Source organism: Amia ocellicauda, chromosome 9, assembly GCF_036373705.1.
Source record: "Amia ocellicauda isolate fAmiCal2 chromosome 9, fAmiCal2.hap1, whole genome shotgun sequence".
Taxonomy (NCBI): Eukaryota; Metazoa; Chordata; class Actinopteri; order Amiiformes; family Amiidae; genus Amia; species Amia ocellicauda.
This window is the reverse complement of record NC_089858.1, coordinates 17,727,426-17,753,342: the sequence shown is the minus strand read 5'-3', so window position 1 is coordinate 17,753,342 and position 25,917 is coordinate 17,727,426. Positions and strand designations below refer to the sequence as shown.

At 47.1% G+C, this 25,917-nt stretch overlaps 1 protein-coding gene across 2 annotated transcripts in view; it reads right to left on the bottom strand.

The window, feature by feature from the left end:
* carmil2 (capping protein regulator and myosin 1 linker 2) overlaps window positions 1-25,917 on the bottom strand; it is a 44,790-nt gene that overhangs the window by 8,573 nt on the left and 10,300 nt on the right. For both annotated transcript variants that reach the window (XM_066713550.1, XM_066713551.1), the window contains exons 6-31: window positions 25,742-25,839; window positions 25,178-25,248; window positions 24,053-24,126; window positions 19,264-19,339; window positions 17,193-17,281; window positions 16,878-16,972; window positions 16,438-16,524; window positions 15,884-15,993; window positions 15,330-15,407; window positions 14,956-15,032; window positions 14,293-14,397; window positions 13,772-13,841; window positions 13,368-13,449; window positions 11,591-11,687; window positions 11,293-11,347; window positions 10,001-10,173; window positions 9,456-9,524; window positions 9,277-9,370; window positions 8,972-9,070; window positions 8,591-8,719; window positions 8,267-8,380; window positions 7,241-7,416; window positions 6,393-6,480; window positions 5,717-5,830; window positions 5,446-5,512; window positions 2,712-2,983 (exon numbers count right to left, since the gene is read on the bottom strand). In XM_066713550.1, coding sequence (XP_066569647.1) covers window positions 2,712-2,983; window positions 5,446-5,512; window positions 5,717-5,830; window positions 6,393-6,480; window positions 7,241-7,416; window positions 8,267-8,380; window positions 8,591-8,719; window positions 8,972-9,070; window positions 9,277-9,370; window positions 9,456-9,524; window positions 10,001-10,173; window positions 11,293-11,347; window positions 11,591-11,687; window positions 13,368-13,449; window positions 13,772-13,841; window positions 14,293-14,397; window positions 14,956-15,032; window positions 15,330-15,407; window positions 15,884-15,993; window positions 16,438-16,524; window positions 16,878-16,972; window positions 17,193-17,281; window positions 19,264-19,339; window positions 24,053-24,126; window positions 25,178-25,248; window positions 25,742-25,839 — 2,659 coding nt within the window. The remainder of the gene's footprint in view (window positions 1-2,711; window positions 2,984-5,445; window positions 5,513-5,716; window positions 5,831-6,392; window positions 6,481-7,240; window positions 7,417-8,266; window positions 8,381-8,590; window positions 8,720-8,971; window positions 9,071-9,276; window positions 9,371-9,455; window positions 9,525-10,000; window positions 10,174-11,292; window positions 11,348-11,590; window positions 11,688-13,367; window positions 13,450-13,771; window positions 13,842-14,292; window positions 14,398-14,955; window positions 15,033-15,329; window positions 15,408-15,883; window positions 15,994-16,437; window positions 16,525-16,877; window positions 16,973-17,192; window positions 17,282-19,263; window positions 19,340-24,052; window positions 24,127-25,177; window positions 25,249-25,741; window positions 25,840-25,917) is intronic.

The following is a 25,917-nucleotide window of genomic DNA, read 5'->3' as shown; positions in this document are numbered from 1 at the left end:
ACAGGGCTAATTAGCAGGGTTCATCTCTGAAGACGGCAACGAGGAGCAGCGGCTGCTTGCTCTCCCCTCCACAGGGCCGCTGCAGCCCTGGCGGCTCGAGCCGAGCTGCTGCGGCACAGACACTGGCCTCCAGGCAGTGTGGGCTGCTGCATACGGCAAGACTGCAAAACTATAGCAACCATATGTAAATCAAGCACAGTGCTGCTGCATGAAATGGATTACAAATCATTCAGCTCCTCTCAGCCAATCAAGGGGCTGGGTTGGTGAACATTCTTTTGCATAGGGTTGGGAATAGAAAAAGAAATAAAAACAAAGCAAAACATGACACAACGAACAAACAAAAACACGCTCCTACGCTCATCAGGAGGGGCTGGGATCTTTGGAGCCGGAACATAGCAGAAATGTTCATTAAGACCTTCAGTACTATGTGATGATGTGGCTCTCAGGCTAAGCATTTTATTGGCTGCCAGGTATGGGGGGCACAGGAGCGGCCGCGGAGCGTGACCTTTGACATTCTATTCCGGGTGGGCACAAGGTTCTGTTAACAGCAGGGTTCCACGCAGGGCTGGTGTTCTGCCTTAGCTAGGAGCGTGAGACAGTAGTGGCCCAGGCTGACCCACACACAGAGGCGGGTGGCTGAGTCTCGGCCTTGTCCTGCTTTGTCATCAACTATGACATCAGTGGGGAGAGCAGCGGGCGTTGACCAATGCCTCCTTGTAATCTTTCTTTACATTTTGTTTGGGGGGGTTGAACATCCACACAAACAGGCACACCATGTCAACCCAAACCTTCCAAAATAAAATTGATTGATTTATATACAGGTGATTATGTGAAGTGAAATAGGTTCCCGTATTATCATTAACATTATTATTATTTTACAGTATGCTGTTCTCAGACAAAACACACAATGAGAAATACAGAACCATACAGGGCTTCAAGCACACTGAGCTGCAACATAACACAAACACACACACATTGCTCTTTTCTCAGGAGCACTGTGTTGGGTTTGGTCTTCCCACTGACTGACGGTGGTGATTAATGTGCTATTCCCAGCAATTCACATCTGCAGCAACAGCACAACGCCTGTTATATGTGTGACCCAGCTGCTCTCTCCTTGCACACACTGAGACACAGAGCAGTGCAGACCAACACACACAGACTGACACACGCATGCGCACACACACATACACACACACAGAGCCACAGGACCAGCCCTGAGACAAACCCTCACAGAAACACACTGAGACACAGACCCGTTCGGAAACAGACGCAGGCGGATACATGCACACAGATAAACAGACCAACCCACACAGACTGACACATTCACACTGACTGGCCTACACAGAGACACACACAGGGCTGATGCATACACACAGACTGAGTCACACACAGACTGAGTCACACACACACACACACACACTCACAACATTTACTAACACACTAACATAGATATATGCACACTAACAAATGCAGAGACACAGATAAACACACATAGACAGAACATACAGTAACACACAGAGACACAGATAAACACACTAACAAATAGACAGATAAACACATACGCTGACACATACACACATATACTAACACATACAGAGACGATTACACACACACTGACACATAGAGACACAGATAAACACACACAGTGGCATACAGACACAGATGAAAACACACACACAGCACAGAGCAGAAGAGTCCCCCTTTATCCTGATTCCTTCAAATCCTGCCTGGAAATATGGCACTGCAGCCTGGTTATACAGCTCAGACCAGGCTTGAGGAAAACACCGAAAAAAAAAAAACAGAACAAGGAAATTATAATACCAAGCACAAGATGACACGAGTGACTCTGGGGGGGGGGCACGGGGGTTGATTATGAACATCCAAATACTGATCTAAATGTCAGTCTTCTGTGGGATCGCTGCATCTCCTGAGACAGTGTCCCTGACCAGAGGACACCTCCATCTGTAGCCCAGGAAACCCTGTGCAATCCAAACCCAGATCTCCATCAGAGACCGTCAATCTGCTCCCAGCGACATGCCACAGCACACACACACACACACACACACACACACACACACACATACACATACATACATACACGCATACATCCATGGCACCACACTGACACACTCCCCCCACACAGCGTTTTCCAGCCAAGGAAGATCTGAACATTCTGTTTTCAAGGACCCCTTTTCCTTGCCCTCGAACGAGAGCCCGCCTTTATGTGGGAACATTAATAATTAAGATGCTTGCAACAGCAGCGGCAGCAGCAGCAGCAGCAGTAACAGCAGCAGCGGCAGCAGTAAAACCAGGCACACCGTGGCATCTGTAATCCTAGCACTGACATTCCCCACGTACAGAAAAACAAACAAACAGAACAACCCCACCACCACAGCACGGCAACAGTAATGGAGAAAAAAAATAAACAAGCAGAGCTGAGCCATAACAAGGGGGAAGACCTTGTGTAACAGCATCACAGCTATCCACACAAGAGAGAGAAATACACAATCCTTCAGGAATGCAGGGAGAGCGTCTCCAGGTCCCCAGCATTCCTGAAGCACAGCCCCGGCCAGCACAGTGCAGCAGGATCAGAGTCCCCTGCCTGCCTGCCTCTCCCTCCCTCCATCCCCACTCTGCCGGCTCCCTTTCCCTCTCCTTGTCCTCCCCCCCACCCCCGATGCAGCAGAAGAGAAAGCTGGCTTCTCCCTTACCTGCGGCTTGCTGGGCGGTTGCTTGTTCTTGCGGTTTGGTCTGGGCCTAGCGCGGGTGTAATGCTTCAGTCTCTGTCCTTCAATGGGCAGGTCCATAGGGGGCTGAGGAGATGCAGGCTCTGAGCGCACAGGCAGATTGTTGCTAAGAGCAGCAGCATCCTCTGAGTGGGAGGGGCCGGGCCTCAACGCTGCTCCACTGATTGACAGAGTCCTCTGCCCGCCCCCCGCCTCCCCATCCTCCTGCTGTGACTCCACTTCCACATCAAGCAGACCTGAGAAAGAGAGAGAGAGAGAGAGAGAGAGAGAGAGAGAATGTGTAAAGGAGGGTGAGGAAAAGGAAGAGAGGAAGTAGAGCAACAGAGAAGGATAGGGAGAGAACGAGAGAGAGAGACAGGGAGGGAAAGAGTGGAGAGCAGCAAGTGTAACAGAGCAACAGAGAGAAGACAGAAGGGTAGAAGAGATGGAGAGGGGGAGGGGGGAGAACAAAATAGGAAGGTTGGATTGTAAAGAGTGAGGGAGGAAAGACTGAGTGAGTGTGAGAGAAAGAGTCAAGTAGCATTAAAATGAGAGGGCAGAGGAAAGAGAATAAGGGAGAGAAAAACAAGAAGGAGAAAGAGGAAGAGGGAGCCCACACAACAATACATATATATATACACACACTTTATACATTTAGGTCCAGAAATATTTGGACAGTGACACAATTGTCATCCTTTTGGCTCTGTACGCCACCACAATGGATTTGAAAGCAAGATGTTCTATAAGTGTAGATTTTCATCTTTAATTTGAGGGTAGTTACATCCAAATTGTGTGAACGGTGTAGGAATTACACCCATTTTTATATGTGGTGCCCCCAATATTAGGGTCTCAAACGTATTTGGACAAACTAACATAATTAAATCATGAGTTTCAATACTTGGTTGCAAATCCTTTGCAGTCAATGGCTGCCTGAAGTCTGGAACCCATAGACATCACCAGATGCTGGGTTTCTTCCTTGGTGATGCTCTGTCTTTAGTTCCTGCTTGTTCATGAGGCGTACAAAGCCACAATGATGACAATTGAGTTACTGTCGAACTATTTATGGATCTAACTGTATATATATGTGTGTGTGTGTGTGTGTGTGTATGTGTACAGAGACTGGAACCATATTTCCCAGCAGTGACAGAGAGTGAGTGGTAAAACTGTGTGGCAATGCTCTCTGGCCCTTCCCATGTGACCCACCTGCTTACACATGGTGAGGACGAGCCCTGGAGCCCTGGACTGAAGGACAGACAGTTCAGTGTTCCCACATTTTGACATTTTATTCTCAGGTAAAATCCAGGACATTGCTGTACCCATCTACATGTCTGCAATCAGGCTACAAGGGAGTTTCCCAGGCAATGCATAATTAAATATGACATCCTGCAGGGGGGAGCATATCTGTGTGTGTGGGTGTGTGTTGTGTGTGTACAGAGTGTACAGACAGAGAAGAGAGAGAAAGAAAGAAGAGAGATGTTCATGGGTGAACAGAAGGAAAACAGAGGGGATATGACAGAGAGATGAGAAGAGAGAGAGAACACAGGTCACAGAAGGCAATAGGAGAGACCGAAGGATTTGGAGGGGGGAGGGTAGTTCAGGCATCAGTCAAAGCCCCCACCCCTCCTCCCCACACACAAACACACAGTGACCCCCCCACACCAAACAGCCAGACGCTCAGTGGGGTGCAAGTAACCTGGTTATGCTCCAGTTCCCCCCAGCCCTGGATTGTGGGGCAGCGTGGGGCGGCACAGCTCTGATAATCTACCGTTTGTGGTCATGTAATCTCCCAGAATCCCCTTTCATCCTCGGGAACAACGCCACCCACCCCCCCACAAACTGGCCTTTAACCCTTTCAGCTCTGCAAGCCCAGCACTGTGATCAGGGAGGGGAAATCCCCAGGCAGCCACGAGGGAAGCCTCCCCCCAACACACACACAGTAATCCCCCTCTCAGTGCAGTGACATCCAGCAGGCTCCCTCTACCCATAAGCCCCAGAGCTAGCTGTACTGATGAAGCACATACACTAAAGCACACACTTAATACCGGAATGGGATTCCCCTGGGATTTACTCCTAGCTGGTCCAGACACAGGGGTTATCATCAAAGAAGTACACAATTTCAGAAATGCATTGTGATCAAACTACATATTTCTGATACACAAATAATCAAAGTCAATGGAAACATTACCTCACAAAGTCTATGTGCGACTGAAACTACTGCATACTTATTTTACAATAACCCTGTATGGTCACTGTAAAACCTGGAGTGACTCAAACTGCAGTGAACTGGGAATGATTTGTATCCCCCACCACTGACAGGGCTACAAACTTTCCTAACCCCTCCCGCCAAAAAAAAAACATTATCATAAGGTAACAGCTTATGAGGAATCAAGCAGGTGTTCTACATATGCCTTCAGTGTACTGGGGATAAACCATGAGCAGACATTTCTCCCACTGTGGGGCTGGTCTGGGACGAGAACTCTGGGGGCGTCATACAGCCATGGCGCTGTGGGGTGTAGGTCTTCATTTGATCTCCCTGTGGGTGAATTGTAGGCAGTGCGGCCCAGTCCACCGCCTCGTTGGCTCTAGACTGTCTGTTCCGATAATAATTAGACTCAAATTGGTCAATTGAAGCAGTGCCAGGGCGTGCGGGTGTCTGCGGTCCGTTCCACTCCTGTGCGCGACTCCTCCCCTGCTTCAGCACCACAGACAGCACACTTACTTTTCACAGACGGGGCGGGACGGATGCTCCGGGAATGGATGCTGTTGCGCCAGATCACGGGAACGTACTGACAGAGACACAACGAGACAGGGGTAGATCAGCCAGAGTGGCTTGTGTAGTTTACATATAGATATAAATAAGTATATAAAATGATAATATATTAAAACATAAAAAGTGTTTTCTTCCCCCACAAGAGAAGGATAGAAGAAAGAAAGGGTGCAGAAAAAAAGACAAGAATGTGAAGTGAAGGTAATGAGAACTCTGCCCCCACCTCATCTGTGGGGAACTCCATCTCCACCACACGCAGCTGGGGGATGTTGGTCCGGGGGGCCGCCTTGTCACTGGTGGAAGGGGGGGGTGATGTGTGTTCGCTCACATGCTGGTCCTGTTGGGGATGGCACAGACAGAGGGGTCACACTGCAATCACTCAGAACTGGGTACATCAGCACCCACTGCCCCCCCACATACCTGTGCCTCTAAATGCCCACCCTGTCCACAGTGACCTGCTGCAGAGTCACAGTGTAACGACTGTGTTGTGTGAAATCGGCCACAGGGTTTCTAGGGTTAATAACACATTGGCACAATGTAGTGCTGCAAAAATTATACTGGTTTTATAATAAGATGGCCTCATGTGAAGCAGCATTTTTATTCTTCTTAAAGGTAAGGGAAAACATTTTTGTTAACATTATCAAAAACAAGATTTTTCCCCAGTCTTGCTGTAGTGTGGTTAAATCCTGTATTTTGTTTTGTCTCGTTCGTTTGTTTTCTTGCAGATCTGTCTTCAGATCTCATTGGTACTGCTCCCACTCCCACAGAGAAGTATGCAACTATCTGCATGCCCCCCACCCTTTTCAGTGTCGCAGGCTCCTGAGTGGGCTGTGAGAGATCCACAGCTGTTGGGCCTGTGTGCGCCTCCCCACCTCTCCCTCCCAACATCCAGCACTCACCAGTTTCTGCTGAGACGTGGACAAGTCCTGTAGAATCTCGTCAATGATGCTCTCAGCCAGACTGACACTTATGGACAGTTTGAGTTCACTGTAGAGACACGCCGTTAAAAAAAAGAAAATAAATACAAATCAAAGAGAAGACAAGAAAAATAAAAAAAGGAACGTACACAAATCACACACAGGTCATCATGCAATGCTGCGGCTCTTCCATTCTCATGCAAGATGGATATAAAACAGAAAACAACCACATCTCCCTAACAGCAGCTCTAGAGTGCCATGCAGAGACACAGCAGAGATCTCGGTGTGCTGTTTTAATGATCTCTAGTGCCCGAATCTCAGCAGCCGCCCGTCAGCTGCGAAGACTCCATCACGGCTCTATCTGGAATACTTTGCCACCTCTGACAACGATTGTTTGTTTCAGATTGATCCCTCAAACAATAAACACATCAACAAAGAAATACAAACAGACAGGCAATAACAGCTGGTACAGGATCTTATATATGACTATGATCCGTTTCAAAACTGAGAAGATGCCAGATAATTTACCTGTGATTCTCTCAGGGTAGGGGGCTGGTGGGGGTCACAAATAAACAAAACACAGTAAAAACAATGCTGTCTTCTGGGAAATGAAGCCCCATTCTAGAAACAGGCTCTACATGTATATGCGTCCCTGCAGCGTGCCACGCTTTGGTCAATTAGCACTTGATTCTCAAAAGCAGCTGCACACAGAAAGACCCCGCTGGCCTCCAAAGGGGACAGACGGCTCTGTGAGGGAGAGGCCTCTGATGGCCGCGGGGATTAGGAATGGAGAGAGAGAGTGGACAGTGTCCATCTCCATCCTCTCTGACCTGAGCTTGTTCTTGATGTGGGTCCCTGCCTGCTGCATCAGGGTCTCCTGGACGAAGCTGGTCGCCTGCCTGGACTTGCGGGAAACACAGGTGGCCAGCTGCTCGCGGACACTGGGTCTCTGAGTGACCCGGGGACACACGCTCTGCGCCGCCGACAGCATGGACTGGACCAGGTCCTGGGAAACGCACAGACAGAGAGGGACATACAGACAGCGACATACACACACACACACACACACACACACACACACAGCGGGACACACAAAAATTTGCATCAATAAAAACACACTGCAAAAGATGTGTGTGCCAGAGTTGTTCACCCCCCGGGTAGAATAGTGTTACTGTCATTGCAGCCCCCTGAGCAGCTCTCATGGCAGCCCCAGCTGTTCAGATCAAGTGGTTCCCAGTGCAGGGCCAGTGAGCTTAGTGTAGCCACCCTCTCACAACATCTAAACCACCTACTGGAGCACAGTTATGCAACCTGTACACACGATCATTATGAGTAACCTTTCTTTTGACTTATGTAACTTCTCCTGTAGCATCGTGAGGTAAAGTAAACTGATGTAAAGTAGACTGACGGTGGAAAACCAGCAGCTCAGGACCTAGCAGGAGCCGGATTGGAGCCGCCCAGCAGGAGTGAGAGGAAGGCTGTAGGTTTACATGGTGGGGAGGGTGCTGGCAGTGTTCATTGTCAGGCAGTGGCGTACACAGTCAATTTGGGGGGCATGTGCTCAAGCCAGAAAAGGGCATCGACGGTCCGGGGGGGTGGGCGGTTATGCCGAAGTGCGGTTTGGGGGGGGCAGGTGCTTGGGAAAAAGGGCACTTTGGAGCCCTACCTGTGCATGTGGCTGTTGTCAGGTGTGCCCTGTCCCCAAGCTTAGCAGCCCACAGCTTTCATCTACCACTTCCTCTCTCAACCTAACCCCTGCTCTCCTTCCACTATTCCCCCCTCTCTTTCACTGTCTCTTGCGGTGTGGCAGTTACTCCAGTGTTCACGCTGCCCTGGCTGCGAAGGGAGTCTGATACCTGGATCTCCTCAGTGATCTCCTCAGTGATGGCCTTGGCGGTGTTGCTCAGCAGGTCATGCAGGGTGTCAGCACTAGAGGGCGCTCTCCCCAGTTCGTACAGTGTTGGCAGCAGCTGTGAGAGGAGCAAATTTAGGGATGTTACATATAAACACACACATGCACAAACACTTAGGTGTATACATACATTATATGTGTGTTATATATAATATTGTAATAAAAACAATACCGGCATCTTATCAGATATGAAACACAAAGAAGCTGCCCAGATAAGTCCTTTGGGGAATCTAAGATCCAGAGACTTGTTCCCCCGAGGAATACTTACACCAACGGATGCCTTGGCATCACGTAGCACTTCCTCTGCACACAAGATGTCGTTCTGCACTTCATGGACACTGCAGGTGGTCAACGGCCTCACGGTATCCTGGACCTTCAGACACAGGCGCTGTACCAGCTGAGAGAGGAGGAGAGAGCCAGAGACCTGTGTGTTATTATTATTAAAACATACCCATTGTACTTTCCAAACATAAAACAAGCTGAAAAATAAATCGCTACACCATTTCACATTTTAAGAGCAGGGAATTACAATCCTAGACACAGGCTTGTCACTGGATCCTCAGAGAAGGCTCCTCACTGGTTTGTTAGCTAATTAAATCAATCAATCCATTAACAAACATTCTGAGTAGCCCAGCCCGGTGTGGCCCACCTGCTCTGATGTGCTGGTGATGAGGCCCTGCTTCAGCCGGAATGCCTGATCTGAGACGAAGGCCTGGCGCTGGCTGTTTCTGAGCAGGCAGGCTTGTATCTGCAAAGACAGTGGCCTGCAGTGAGCGAGACAGTGGCCCACAGTGAACATCCATGGAGATGATCTATCACCTCAGCTTTGCCAGTGGGGGCCCCTGTGCGGGCATTGTACTTATTGCACTTGTGCAATTAGGTTTCACAACTGGATTGGCTTGACCTTTTTTATTGTGCAGCCTTGGCCTCACTGCAGCCCCCCCCAACCTTCACCTTCTGCAGGGCCTCCTCTGTCCTCTCGGGGCTGCTGCGGTACGCCTGGGCCACGTCGCTCATGGGGATGGCCATGCACTGCAGGTTGTAGTTCCTGCAAAGAAGGACGAGAGCCAGGAAATCACAGGCACCACCCCTGAGACACAGCGGCATCTAGCACACAGTGCAGCACTACTTACTTCTCCAGCGCGTTGGCCACGTCCAAGAACCCGCTGGCCGTGACGTTGTTCTTGTCCCAGATGAGTGTTCTGGAGGAAAAATGAGACAGGAAGCAGAGGAGGAGGGTCAGTGGGTCAGTGAGGACTAGTTTGGAGCTCTGAGGTCTGTTAAACTAGGGTCAGGGGTCTGCAGGACTTCCCATGTACCGGTCAGTGCAGAAAGGCCAGTCCTGGCTCTGTCTGAGAAGCCTGGTGTCTATTTTGCTGTGCCAGGATTGCCCGGGACGCGGTGCTCACTAATCTACAAGAAATGGTGTGCATTCTATGGAAACAGACTATGTAGCTTTGCCGTGCGGTGGGGGGGGGTCATAAATTAGTGTGCAAAGCAGTAGGTCAGACAGGTGGGTGACTTTGGCTCTTCTACGGCTTGCCGCTGGTGGTCTTTGTTCATTCGATCCCCGAGTGAGTGACGGTGCTCTATGGCAGCAGGGCCAATGAAACAGCCACCACAGCAGCACTGGGTGCGAGAGCAGGGGGGGGTAGCAGGGCCCTGTGGGTGGAGTTACCTGAGCTTGGTGTTGATCTGTAGGGCTTTGGCCAGCATCTTGGCACCCGTGTCACCGATGCAGTTGCCACTGATGTCGATGGTGGTCAGGCTGGTGTTGTTGCCCAGGGCATTGATCAGCACGGTGGTGCCGGTCTTTAGCTTGGAATCAGCCACGGACAGGGACTCCAGGGGCTGGGCAAGACACAGAGTAGGCCAGTCAGGACACAGGGCAACCCATTGAATGCTATTGTAGGAGCGCCAAGGGGCAAACCTTAACCTTGTGCCTCAGCTAACTGCCCCTCTGTCCTGCGGTATGACAGGCAAAGGTGTCTGGGAGGATTTGGTTCAGCTGATTCAGGGTGCGTTTCACAAACTGCTGTGCCAAGAATGTGTGACGTGATATTAACATTATGATATTAATGCACCAAAATTATAGTTTTTAACAACTACCTCTATGTGTCTTTTATATTTCAACAGTAACCGACCTAGTGAGAGGACTATAGTGTCACTCTCTGACAACAAACGTTTCTCTGTTCTGATGTCCAAAACATCCCTTATAAGGTTAATTTTGACACCATAACCACAGAGACCACAGTGTCAACCAGCGCTGTCTGATGCTGTCAACAGGTATGAAGTACAGGGAGTTGAACTGTGTGGTCCTGTGCAGACAGACAGAGGAGGGGCTTCTATAACAACTGCTTCATATCATCAGTGTCCTACAAACAGGCAGGCTTTAGACCACAGGTGCATTAATTAAGTGTTGTACTTTGCTTAGGCTTGGGCCACTGCACATCAGACACCACCTGCACAATCGTCCTCATATTCTCAAATATGACCAAATACTGGGGGCGGAGTTAGCTGGAATGGCCTACACCACTGTGCCTTGTGAGTTGCTTAATCTCCGCCCCCAAGACGAATAGAAGCCAATTACTGAGCTCTCCGTCCCTTCCAGGGGCACAGGCCGCCGCCCCTAAATGAACGATGCAACGACCCCACGCAAACCCAGCCAGGAGGACTTTAAATTGAAAACACGGCCAAGAGTGCAGGTACATGCGCCCAGCGTAGGAATTAATCTTAATCTGCTGAAAGGAGAGAACTGCACGGTGTCTGTTAATTAGCTTTGCGTTTCAGTTGGAACTGCTTAATTACTGAGGTGAGGCCCGGTGGGATAGCAGCCTACGGAATTACAGCCCCGCTCCACTGCAGTGCCGCAGCACGCTGCCACACTGCTTCTCTGTATGTCTTCATCTGTTCCTGAACAAGAGTAACCCCCACTACACACGGGGACGGGCGCCGGCGGCCGGGACTCACACACTCCTCCTCCTGGATCAGCTGCACGATCCTTTGCAGCACGTCGGCAAGTGCCCTGCAAGGGAGAAAGAATGCAGCATCAATGCTGGGAGCTCTCCGCACTCGCACTCACTCCCTGCACTCATTCCCCGCATTCGCTCACCACACACACTGGCACCCTTTACAACACACTCTACGGTCTATAACACAGGACACACTGGATTCCCGCAGAGTGGCCTGCACTCCATGGCTAGTCAGAGCTCTGTGCTCAGTGCGGTGCAGAGATATATCAGAGCCCTCAACTGCCCTGCTAACTGACCTGGACTTCATGGCGAAGTTCTTGCCCAGAGCGAGGCGGCGGATGGTGTGGCTGCGGCCGATGGAAAGCACCAGGGTTACCATGTCACTGTCGAAGCCTGGAGGAGGGGAGGGCACAGAGAGTGAGATCAGAGACACAGAGAGTGAGAGCAGAGACACAGAGAGAGAGAGTGAGCAGAGACAGAGAGAGTGAGCACAGAGTGAGCCCAAAAGCAGAGAGAGTGAGCACAGCCACACATAAGAGTGAATTCAGGGTTGTTATATTGGCATCTATGGTCACAGTGACTGTATCATCATAACTATCCTTGCTCTCTGTGTTGTGAAGGGGCAGTATACCAAATACAACCTGATTGCAAAACAAGAAAAATTGAATGATTGATAAGAGTGAACACATGAGCACATGAGCATCCCCCTTGGGAGCTTGCTTCTGAAAAGCCTGCCTCACGTATAGAAGCTAATCTAACAACTAGGACACGTCCACGTTTGCCAATATGTCACGCATTGGTCCTCGAAGCCGACAGACACTTTCCGGTTCCGACGCCATTGACCCTGGGTCAACAATCCTCTGCGACATCTGGTGGTTCCCGTACAGTTTTAATTTTGTTCATTTTCATTTAAAATTCTCCATAATTCTCCAACCACAATGCCTTTTGTTTCCTGCAGCTAGAGTTCATGCAGTATTTAAAGATAGTGCCCACAGATTGCGCTGCGAGACCCCCAAACCAGGAGTGACGTCTCTGGTCCCAGGGGAAAGCTGCATGTCCAGCTCACTAGAGCCCTGGATAATAGTTTAATAAGCCCACATATACAATCCCCTATGTAATGTGATCTAACAACAGAAGTCAGTTTCCCCCCCGATTGCTGGTGTTAAAAAAACTAACACTGCGTTGTCATCTGAAAGAGATAATTCAATCTTTAGTCTTTTATAAAGCCATACATATATAAATAAACAAATAAACAAAAGAAGGAAATGCATGTTTTTGTTCCTGTTCTATATTTGAGTAATGTAACTACAAAAGCTGCAACACGAGCCCAAATTAGGAGGAGAATTGGTTTAACCCAGAATGAAAACAAACATAAGCAAATTATCTCTGCTTGTAATCGGTTTTGCGTCTGTGCCTGCAGACAGGGCGTGTCAGGGGGACCTGAGAAAGGCGCTCCTGGCAGGCATAGATTTCCTCACAGGAACCCCTGGCAGCCGGTCCTTGAGGGCACACCGCTCACAACCTCCACGATGGCTCCTACAGTGAGGTGGGGGAGTTGCCGATGTTCCCTCAGTGCTCGGTGATGCATCACACTGTCACTTCTGCTTCTGCTCTGGGCATTCTCTTTATCTCAGAACTTCCCTTTGCTTTACCCCTTTTCCAGGTTAACCTTTTGTTTCTGTTAACTTGGTTCACGATAAATGATACACAATACAAACAATAACAAGTGCAGATTTCTGGGGGAGCCTAGAAAACAAAAGGATGTTCCTCTTTTAGGAAAGTAACAACCTGTGAACGATGGAGCCTCAGTCACACAGATACAGATGTCAAAACCCCCACGCTACACCAAGGTTTTAAAAATACTAACACTACAAAAGATCAGCTGCCACCACTATGGAGGGTCACAGCAGTGGACACATGATTCTGTCTTTCACACAGAGGTAGTGTTTCAGGATAAATAAATCAGTGTCTCCTCTGCCTCACGCCTCAGCTCTCCCGACAAGAGCCTTTCCCAGCAGGGCAGCAGGGCGGACAGGAAGAGCCCAGACGGGAGCAGCTCTCCCAGGTGATTACCGTTATCAGATAGGTTCAGGCTCCCGATGGCCTTGGCTTCGAAGATGTGCTCCTGAATAACCTGGGCACCTGCAGACCTGAGCTGTGCACAACACACGTACGAATAGGCAACATACACAGATACACACCAACACACCAGTAAATACATGCAGAGACCAATACAAAGCACATAACAGCAGACACACACAAAAACAAACGCACAGCAGGAACAAAGACACATAAACAGACAAGAGAAAAATAGAGCGTGTGTTAGTCAGGAATGATGCTGGTGTTTCTTTTTTAGAGCTTGTTCATTAAAGCTTACTTTCTAAACATAAGGACAAACATGACACAACCAGTGCATGGTTAAATGGGTGAGGCACTGATACTTGTGTGGGGACAGAGTGTGCGCCAGTCCAGTTTACCTCACAGTTGCTCAGGTCCAGCTCCAGTCCAGAAAGACGTGTGTTGGTAGCCAGACCTTGCAGCAGTAACCTAGAACACAGAACACAGCCACTGATTACTCTGTGGACACACTGAACACACTGGCAACACCACAAACACTCTGATAACACACCGAACACCGTGACAACCCAACAAACACTAATAACACACTGAACACGGACAACGCCAGCTGGACACTATGACAATAACAACTGAAATGTTCTAGAACACAAACTGAACCGTCTCCATTCAGTGAAGTCCCCAGAGAGCGATTACCGTGCACTTCACAGATATGGGTAGCCACGGAGAAACAGCACTCACCTGGGATATGCACACACATCTGAAAAGCAGCACTGAAAAACACAATGTGGAACAGCCACACACACTAAACACACAAATATATATACACACGCATGTCCAGAGAGTGTGATCTCTTATGGGATGTAAAGCCGGGGGAGGGGCTGGGGGGGGTTATAAAATGCTGAAAGATGAAGTCACTCACCGCAGGGCCTCTGCAGGCAGCTTGGTGGCTGACAGCCCGACGTATCCGAGCACCGCACAGTTACTGAAGAAGTCCTTCACACTTCGCGTTATTTCCTTCACCTTCCTGGGGCGAGAGCACAGTCAGCAGGAGCCGGGCCGCTCAGACCACTACATTCCTATAAGGTTCTAGAACATGCTGATGTTCCCCCATCTGACGGACTCATGACAGGTCTTTCAACAGCTGCTTTTTCTTTATTTTTGTATAACCCAGAAATAATACCTCTCTGCTGCTGTTACCAGGTTAAGATAATGTCATGGGAATTGCCAAAGGATTTCAAGGTACATGAAGACATCATAACTTCAAATGTGTTCACAGCATTCATAATGAAAACATTAAGGCAGACATAACACTCCTCTCCTCTTACATACATTTTGTGTTTCTGTTGCTCCTAAATGCAAATGCCTATTGGCCTATTTTATGATACACTCATAAGACACGTTTTGCATCTTAAAATTAGTCTCTGTCAGGAAACGACAAACTAGGCTCGAACCCCCAACTGTCATCTCTGAGGGAGACTGCTAGGCTGCATCTCACACACCTCTCCTCCGTGGCCAGAAGGGTCACCGCCTGGGCCACTGGAGGGACATCTGTCTGGGAAGAGTGACCTGCTGATGGACTTACCTGTGTGAGAAGATGTTTCTGGACAGGTTGAGGTAGGCAAGCTTGGAGCAGCACCCAGCTGAGAGCGAGACAAACAGCTAAACAATAAATAAAACACAAGTACAGGAGTGAATGCACAGAACATGTATACATACATACATACATAAATACATAAATAAATATATCAATCAATCACTCTACAATAATAGAGCCAAATAATTGATCAGGGTGAGTTTTAATGTTGGAGAAAAGGCAGGAGGTTTGCTGCTGGTGAACATAGAGATACAGATAACAACTGTCCACATAGTGAGACAGGGCAAACCAGTGGGGAGCAGGGGGCAGTGTTTGACAGGGCCCTGTAGGGGTCATGGGGCAGCAGTCGGGGTGGTACTCACTGTGTCCAATGGGCAATCTGTCCCGCTGAGGTCCATGTGAGACAAAGCATTGACGCAGGACAGGAAGTTAAACAGTTGCTAAGAGGGAAGTAAGGATTAGTTCCTTCGTCACAGAAATTCTAATCTTTGTGTATTAGACACAACAATACATGTGTGTGGGGGTGTGCGTTTATATATACATGTACTGTATAAATGAGGCAGAAAATTGGGTCTGCCTGTTGACCAAGAAATTATTCAGTTTGGGATTACACACAGCAGACCATAAATACAATATAGAGAGTAAAATAACAAAAACATGGTCCTTCCCAGCTGCTCATTGGTAAAATGGCACACCAGCACATATTTAAGCAATATTGGCATGGAAGTATTCAAATCTACAGTGTCAGCTGTAGCCTCTGCTTAGCAGAGCAGTCAGTGAGTGTCCATGGGGTTCCTGGATCAGTACGCTACTAAATACTCAATGGTGATATGTGCTGAAGGGCCTCTAAGACTCCGTTCCTTGACACTCCTCCCTCTAGCCCCACCATAAAAGCCAGCACGGCCTCCACACTCACTGTGGCCTCCTCAGTGGCCAAGATGCCAGGGTTGCCCGACAGGTCCAGGTGCCGCAGGGAGCTGGAGAAGGACTGGTTCACCAGGAAGGCCTGTGACAGGCTGCCCACACCTGGTGACACAAAGAACAGGAGACATGGGAGGGTGCAGGACCAGAGGAGAACACACGTCTAACTGCATGGACTTCCTGCTGCCTGGGACACACTGTCACTCCACACCATCGTGGCACAAAGTGTTTGTAAAGTGCTTGGAGATTATTGCTTTTAATTCCACCACCATATTCAATAATTAAGTTTATTATCCTTCTCATTATCCCTTTATATTGATATGATTCACTATGAACTTTCAGATCAAGGTTTCCGGATCTTGTGAACCTCTAATGCCTGGCTTAGCCAGAGGAGTATGACAGCTTCCTCTTTTATTGTGACCTGTCTTGAACTCTTACACGGCTCTGGCAAGTTCACCGGCTCAGTGTGGATGGTTTGTGAGTCATAATATTAGGGACAGATGGAGGGGGATGGGGGCAGGGGACACAGTTCAGGTGCTTAGCTCTTACCTTTGGGTGAGAGGGAGACTCTGGAGAGGGACAGCTGGGTCAGACCGCTGGGCAGTTGCTCTAGCTGCTGGCTGAGCGCGACCACCCCTGGGGGAGAGATAGTGGGGATGAGTGTGACAGCGGGGGAGTCAAGGGAACGTCCATTGAGCATCCAGGCCCCAGCAGCTGCACTCAACACTGCTTCCCACAAACAGAAAGAGCACCCCCAGCACCTGGAAATTGAATTCTACAAGCCATCTCCCTTCTAGAACATCCTCTGGAGTAAGCAGGTTGGAAAGGAGCAATATGTCACTATCACACAAGGTCAGTTTAAGATTTAAGTATTTTTTATTTCTTAAATTTTTTTGAAACCCCCTATTTCTGACCTGCGCTGTGTCCGTCAGACTTGTGCATCTTTTTGCACCACAGTCCTGCAGTTCTAAAAAAACATCCTCCCCCACCTTTGTCTTCGATCTGATTGTTGGACAGATTGACGGTGTGCAGGGCAGAACAGGAGTGGTCTCTGAGGGCACCGGCCATCTTCACCGCAAAGTCTCTGTGGGGAGAGAAAGAGCAAACACTGACCAGGGCTGCAGTCCACACTGGAGGAATCTGGACCGCACTTTCTCCTGGTCTCCATTCCTCTCAACACACAGACTGACTTTTAATAGCTGTTAAAAGCTGTTAATGTCCGTGTATAGTTGAGGCTTTGTGTGTGATGTATGTGTGTGTCTTAATCCATGTGTGTGTGTGTGTGAAGTGGAGGTTGTACTCACGACTTCAGCCCGCTGCTCTCCAGACACACCTCCTCCAGCTTGGGTGACCTGTTGATCATGTAGAGAACCTGCTCCAGCACCTCAGGGCTCTGCACAACACACACAGACACACAAACACACACAGACACTTCTGCTCAGAATAGAAGACCTTCACTTGTGGTCATCATCAGTGATGCCTTCCAAGAGTAAACCATGCTAGAGAGAAGTTCAAATGTAGTGTAAGCATTGGAGAAGACAGGGCACAATGACCCTTCGCACCAACCACTGTCCTCCCCAAGGCCTGGCCAGTCTGAAGTTTTAACACAGCCCTCTCACCTTGCTGGGGATTTAAGTCCAAACTGTGGGGTTCGCACAATGCAGGCCTATGTCAGCAGAAATCTCTGTTTTGCATAAGCTATTTTGGGGCTTTGGGGCATACAGAGTATGCAAATCAGAATTGTTATAAACAATAATATGTAATGAATGACCTGGCCTGTGACAGTTAGATATTCTCAGAAAGGGTTTCTCAAATGGCAGGGTTGGATTGGATGACAGGAGCACTGAGCTCCAGTTTGTTCTTAAAGCTCATTTCCCAAAACCTCTCCTAACATTTCAAGGTGGCAAAAGATCTACCCAAGCCTGTGGTGATGTAACAACATAAACAAACAAACAAACAAATAAATAAATAACAGTTACATGAAAAATGACCCATGGAAGAATAAAACATAAAAATAAAACGAGACCACATATAAACCTCCCACTTACCAAAAAACCCAAGGAAAAAACACATAAACGAAAGAAAATAGTCAACGAACCCCCGCACCGCCTCTTCCTCTCTCGCTCTCTCTCTTTGGCACATGTGGAAATTGTATGTGCCAGGCTAGACCTGAACTTTCTGAAGACACAAGCGGGGAAGCCTCCCCCAAAGGAAAAAAAAACACAGCTTGGAGGGCACCCTGTCACAGACTGGCCATTAACATCACACCTCCCATATCTCCCCCAGGATCTGTGTGCTACAGCCATTATGGCACAACTTGACCTTTCCCCAATGCCCACACTATTCTAACTGGTCTGCCAGTCAATAGATTTCTTTTTTCCTGGGTTCAGTTAGAGGAATGTGCAATGCTTCATATTTTGGGGTATTTTTTACCTGTAACTTCCAAGATCCCCCTGAACAGTAATTCTCAGACATGCGGTCCATCTCGCAGCACCTTCTGGTTTTTGTTTAATCCAGATCGTTAATTGCTTAATTGTGGGTCTTAATTAGAAAATATCCATGCATTCAAGGTATCCAGTAATTGCTTGATTTTTGAAAGACCTGTAACACCTGCAGGACGCAGCTCACCAGAAACAGGGTTGCCCTCCCCTACCCCCCCACCCCCACAAAGAGCAGAACAGCATCACAGAACGCCATGAGAACTATACACGTTTCATTCCATATAAAACTTTTCATTTTGAAGTACTTATTTTCTTTAATTACAATATGTTCCATTCCCTATTCCCATGGCTGTATCTGTACACTGTGTTGTTGCCAATAAAGCCTATTTGAATAAAACACACACACAAAAATGGACTAGTATAAAAGGAAATAAATACACAAATGCGAGAAACTGAGACTTACAGTAACATTTGGATTTGTGATGCATGTGACAAAATATGAAACAGACCAAATGTGCCACAGGCCAGCAACTGTCAGCAGACCGGGTATGGGAACCACTGTCCTAGAGACTCTGTCTGGGCACTGTGTCTGGCAGACACACAACAGTTCCCCAGCCCTGTGTGGTTAATAAGTGACTAGAGCAGTTTCACAGAGGCTAGGAAAAGATTATCTAAATTACACACAAGTGGGTAATTATAAACCCAGGAACAGGGAAATGAATGGCCTGTTGTTCTGTGGGCCCTTATTGGTGATGCATATCACACGCCTAGGCCCTACGACACAGCTGGGGTACTGAGCTTCATTGAAAGATCTCATGTTTATCAGAAAGAAACATTTTTAAAATACATGTATTGATGGGGCTTTTTTTGGGGCAGAGGCCATAAATATAACGTTTTCAGATTCCCCCTGGCCAAACGCTGAACAGGTACCTACCAGCCTGAAGTCTTTGCTGTAGATCCTTGTGAACCACTGGTTGAAGGACAGAGCCGCCACCGCCAGTGCCACATCTCTGAGGGAGCAAAGAGGACAGGAAACTTCGCTGGCATCACCCCTTAGTCCCATTCCACATGAGCCCTTGTCACACCCTTAAGCGGCAAGACTTGTGCCCTGTCCACCCTGCCTACCAGTGACATGCAGGACAGTGCTGTAAAGGTGTGGTCAAGAGATCTGATTGCAGCCAGGGGATATCAAGGGCTTGTCTGTACAAGTTTGAAGCTGCAAAGATGTTGAATTCTTATTTATTCAAAAACCTCTTCCCTCTGCCTCCCTCCATTGATTGTAGCAAAAGATACAAGGGGTGATTATATATATATATATATATATATATTAGGGTGACCCTTAAATATGGAAAATATTTAAACTTTTGAAAATGTTGACTCTCACCCTCCAGACTGTTGCTACACTATAAAAGAAACATCCCAACTAAATATTTTTGCATTTGGGTAATATTTATGGTGTGCTCAAGTCGTTTTCATTTTTATATTGTTCGAAAATCTCGTTTGCAACTGCAATTGCTTTTTTTTGGTATTTGTTCACTGCCACTCTCACAGCTTACTTATTTATTATTTATTTTGTATGCTGTCCTCGGTGATGTCATCATGAGGTCACTTCCTTTCGCCATTTTGTAATAAACATAAACAAAAACTACGTTAATTATGAAAGTGAATTGTAGATTAAATTTCTGCTAGTGTTAATTATGGCTCTAGTAACTCGTAGCAAACATGTTATTTATCATCTGGGTCATATGAAGGACAGTCTGGTTGGAGCTAAGCTGCCATCAGTTGGTGATGTAATGCACCTTTATCTGCATAAACTTACGAGTAGTGCTAAAACCAAACATGAGGCTGCATCTCAGACAATACATGAAGTGGAACCATTCTGGCACAAGGCAAGGATACCAATAAGACCTCATCATCATGCTATTGAACAGTTGGAACAGTTAATTTCCAGGTGGGAAAGGCTTAAGAAAAACAAAGGACGTCGAACTAAAACACAGATATCAAACGAAGAAAGCTTAACCGATACATTCTCCGATTTATTTGACATTGCTCACCAGGATGTGTTAGTATTAATCACGGTTGAAGAAGACAGAGCATTCCTGCTAGCACAATGTGAAAAAGGTAGGAAAGGTGCAATGGCAGTCGTGGATACAAAACTGGTGAAGAAAGAAGCAGAACTGAGGCAAAAACTGGATAAACGCTGCAAGTGGGAAGAAAAACAGAAAGCAGAACTACATCTTTTCAACCAAAGCATTGCACTGTCATCAAGTGATGATGATACTGATTCTGAACCATTTTCAACAGAGAAAGAATCTGGAAGTTCGATTGTAGGAAACAAATTAACCAGAAAGAGAGGAAGAAAAAATATATTAACTGCTGATGTCATGGCATCACTTGACCGCACCAAAACGAGCTCCCGCAGTGCCGTGCACACACTTTCTGCTAGTGTTCATGCTTCTGGGCAGAAAGTTGAGGACTTCAACCACTCTTCAATCCAGCGTGCACGCCAGAATCATCATTTACTCATCGCAAATGATCTGAAGGCAAGGTTTGATCCAAAGAAGCCATTAACCCTTCATTTTGATGGCAAGCTGATGATGGATTTAACTGGTGATGAAAAAGTTGACCGTCTTCCAATCCTTGTGTCAGGGTCTGGAGTTGATCAGCTTCTCTGCATTCCCAAACTGAGTGCAGGCACCGGTGAAGCCATGGCAAGTGCCATGCTTGAAGCTGTTGAATCATGGGGAATCAAGGATCAGATAAAAGCAGTTAGTTTTGACACCACGTCGAGCAATACTGGACAAAAAAATGGTGCCTGCGTGTTATTGGAAGGCAAGCTGAATTCACACCTGTTATATTTGGCTTGCCGTCATCATGTACATGAAATAATGCTGGAAGAAGTGTTTGCAGGGGCTATGGGTCCATCAAGTGGTCCAGACATCGGACTTTTCAAACGGTTTAAGTCATTTTGGCCTCACATAATTATCAGTGACTACAAGGCAGGAACTGATGACCCACAAGTAGCAGCCGCAGTGCACGACATCAAATCAGAAGCTATATTTTTCTTAGTTTCTCAATTGGAAACTACTCAGCCCCGTGATGACTACAGAGAACTACTTGAGCTAGCCATTCTGTTTCTGGGTGCTGAGCCTCCACGTGGTGTTCATATAATCAAACCTGGTGCACTGCATCGAGCCCGCTTCATGGCCAAGCTGATATATGCTTACAAGATATTCTTGTTTCGACATTCTGACTTCAAGCTGACCAACCGTGAACAAAAAGGCTTGGCAGAAATCTGCATATTCGGTGTTCAGGTCTACCTGAAATCGTGGTTCTTGTCTTGGCTGCCAACCATCGCTCCAGCTAATGATCTGAGGCTTCTGCAAACACTGGTTTCGCTCGATTCACAAGCAGTAAAAGGTGCACTAAAGAAGCTCTGTGGCCACCTGTGGTACTTGAGTGAAGAGCTAATTGCATTATCATTCTTTGACAGAGATGTTTCTGCTCAGGTGAAAAAGTTGATGGTTTCAGCACTTCAAAAGCCAGCATCCGAAGATCCACCAAAGCGAATAACAGTTGACATCACCAAAATCCATGAAATGCAGTTGCATGATTTCGTGACGATGACTTCAAAGAAGTTCTTTCACTTGTTGTCAATCCCTGATTCATTTCTGCAAACTGATCCAGACAAATGGATAACCAGCCCGGACTATTTGAAGGCTGAGGAAATTGTACGTGCTCTGCGGGTAACAAATGACACTGCAGAGAGAGGTGTTGCCATGATACAGGAATACAGTGGTCTACTGACTAAAAGTGAAGAACAAACACAGTTTCTTCTACAAGTTGTTGCTGAGCATCGAAAGCTTTTTCCAGACAGTAACAAGATAACTGTACTTCATGGACTTTCTCCATCTACAAGTCTACCATCCGCAGAATGACTGGTATCGTGTTTGCAAGCGTCGAGCGCACTAGTATAGTTAGTTATTAGCTAAAAACTCTGATTTATTTAATTTGTTGTTTAACTTACAACTAATGGTTATGACAATTTGCAATTTTGTGAGCAGGATATCTGCGACATTATAAAATGAGCAGTCATGTAGTGGCTACTGGGTATATTTTAATTTACAGTCTGTTACCTAAAAATCACGTTTTCGCGAAAAAATTGAATATTTCTGTATGCTTGAGCACACCCTAAATGTCAACTGAACTCAATAAAATTTTGCACATTTCTTTCATTTGACATGGAGACTTGATTGAGAGGGTGAGAGGTTTAAAATTCCAAAGTTGAAATTTAAGGGTCACCCTAATATATATATATATATATATATATATATATATATACACTCACCTAAAGGATTATTAGGAACACCATACTAATACTGTGTTTGACCCCCTTTCGCCTTCAGAACTGCCTTAATTCTACGTGACATTGATTCAACAAGGTGCTGAAAGCATTCTTTAGAAATGTTGGCCCATATTGATAGGATAGCATCTTGCAGTTGATGGAGATTTGTGGGATGCACATCCAGGGCACGAAGCTCCCGTCCCACCACATCCCAAAGATGCTCTATTGGGTTGAGATCTGGTGACTGTGGGGGCCAGTTTAGTACAGTGAACTCATTGTCATGTTCAAGAAACCAATTTGAAATGATTCGACCTTTGTGACATGGTGCATTATCCTGCTGGAAGTAGCCATCAGAGGATGGGTACATGGTGGTCATAAAGGGATGGACATGGTCAGAAACAATGCTCAGGTAGGCCGTGGCATTTAAACGATGCCCAATTGGCACTAAGGGGCCAAAAGTGTGCCAAGAAAACATCCCCCACACCATTACACCAACACCACCAGCCTGCACAGTGGTAACAAGGCATGATGGATCCATGTTCTCATTCTGTTTACGCCAAATTCTGACTCTACCATCTGAATGTCTCAACAGAAATCGAGACTCATCAGACCAGGCAACATTTTTCCAGTCTTCAACTGTCCAATTTTGGTGAGCTTGTGCAAATTGTAGCATCTTTTTCCTATTTGTAGTGGAGATGAGTGGTACCCGGTGGGGTCTTCTGCTGTTGTAGCCCATCCGCCTCAAGGTTGTACGTGTTGTGGCTTCACAAATGCTTTGCTGCATACCTCGGTTGTAACGAGTGGTTATTTCAGTCAAAGTTGCTCTTCTATCAGCTTGAATCAGTCGGCCCATTCTCCTCTGACCTCTAGCATCAACAAGGCATTTTCGCCCACTTGACTGCCACATACTGGATGTTTTTCCCTTTTCACACCATTCTTTGTAAACCCTAGAAATGGTTGTGCGTGAAAATCCCAGTAACTGAGCAGATTGTGAAATACTCAGACCGGCCCGTCTGGCACCAACAACCATGCCACGCTCAAAATTGCTTAAATCACCTTTCTTTCCCATTCAGACATTCAGTTTGGAGTTCAGGAGATTGTCTTGACCAGGACCACACCCCTAAATGCATTGAAGCAACTGCCATGTGATTGGTTGGTTAGATAATTGCATTAATGAGAAATTGAACAGGTGTTCCTAATAATCCTTTAGGTGAGTGTATATATGTTCTGAATTCATGCAAACAACAGATTTCAGTGGAATGCCCATTCATTCAACACACTCTCCACTCTCCACCCTGTTCACAGTAAGTTGTCTTCATCGTCCTCCTCGAACCTCGAGAATAAGCAGGAGAACACATCCCAACACACGGACACTGACCTGCTGTCCAAGTGGCTGAAGTCCAGCAGGTTGAACTCCCGGCAGTTCTGAATGTGATAGATATTGTCCACATCCTGAAAGAGAGAGAGAAGGAGGGAGAGAGAGGGGAATGGTGACAGACGAGAGAAAGAAAAACAGAGAGGAGGAGGGGAGACAGTGAGAGAAAGAGGGAGAAGGAAGAGGAAGATAGAGATCGGGTCAGAGAAAGCTATGTCCTGCAATGCCCATACAAGTCAGGACTCTGAAGGCAGACCCGAGAGGAACCAAGCTTAAACACAATGGGACAGGCAACTAGCTGCTTCAGGACCAACTTGGCTGAGACAATAATGCTAACAGGAAATCCCTATCAAAAACCAACCAAAACAAAATGTTCTCACACATACACAAAAATAAAAAAATGTGTTTAGGTTTCTGGCAAATTTTGTTTTTGCTGCTCTGTTTCCTGACATTGCAAGACCATGCAAACACACAGAGCTGCACACAGCTATTTACACCACAGCCAGGGAGCACAGTGCACATGCTCAAGCTCACTGCATTTCCTTTGCATTATTATTTATTATTATAAAAACAATTCCTGAAAATTGATGCTGTGGTTGTCCTTATGCTGCAGGCCACAATCAAATAAGCACACAGAAAAGCAGAGTTTCTCTCACACACAGGCATGCACACGCACACAGGCATGCACACGCACACAGGCATGCACTCACACACAGGCATGCACTCACACACAGGCATTCACACACACACAGGCATGCACTCACACACAGGCATGCACTCACACACAGGCATTCACACACACACAGGCATGCACTCACACACAGGCATGCACTCACACACAGGCATGCACTCACACACAGGCATTCACACACACACAGGCATGCACTCACACACAGGCATTCACACACACACAGGCATTCACACACACACAGGCATGCACTCACACACAGGCATGCGCACGCACACACACACAAACACACACACACACACACACACAGGCATGAACACAGAAACACACAAGGCACAGTCACTGTATTATTCAGAAGAAATGTCCATACAAATCTTTGAGATAATTGCTTTTAAAAGGCACTATAAAATAAAGTTTATCATTATTATGATGATACTGACCCACTGGATCTCCTCTCGGCAGGGGAATTCGTTGAAGTCGCACAAAGCTGCATAGGTCTCAGAGAAGCCTCCTGTGGGGGACACAGGGATGACAGGAGTGACCGGTATAGTGCAGAACTCCCAAAACCAAAACATTCACCCTCCCCATTACTAAACCACACCCTCACCTGAAGCTGCAGAGCCCTGGTTTGCCAGAACCCCAATTTGGATTTTATTTCAAATGAATTGCTTTGCCGCTGGTTTTCCATTACACAGAAAAGTGAAACACAATGTCTGGTATCAGTGTGGGATAGTGTGTTTGTGTTGTGACCACATGCCAGGGTTTTGGTGTCCGGTGGCATTCTTTAACAATTCTCGAAAAGGGGCTGTGTGGAGACACTTGGAAGTAATGAACACGTCTTTTGAGCTATGGTTAGTAAGACTGAATGAGCAGAGGCTCATCAAGAAATTACAATTTAAATGACAAAAGTAGCCCTTCTCTCACTATCGTAATGCACAGTGCCTTATTATTCCTGGCCCTGTTCTTCTCAGGGCCGTCCAGGTTAGGGAACAGCCTGTACTGACCACATGGCCTCTGGCTGCCATTCATGCGCTCTTCAACAGCAGTGGTCAACCGCTTAAATCGCTCGTGCAGCTCAGTGGGGGTCTTCTTCAGCAGCTTCCTGCAGGAATAGAAACACACCATCGGTGACACTGGACACATCACAGCAGGGCCAGGGGGGGAAAAATCGAGGAATTAC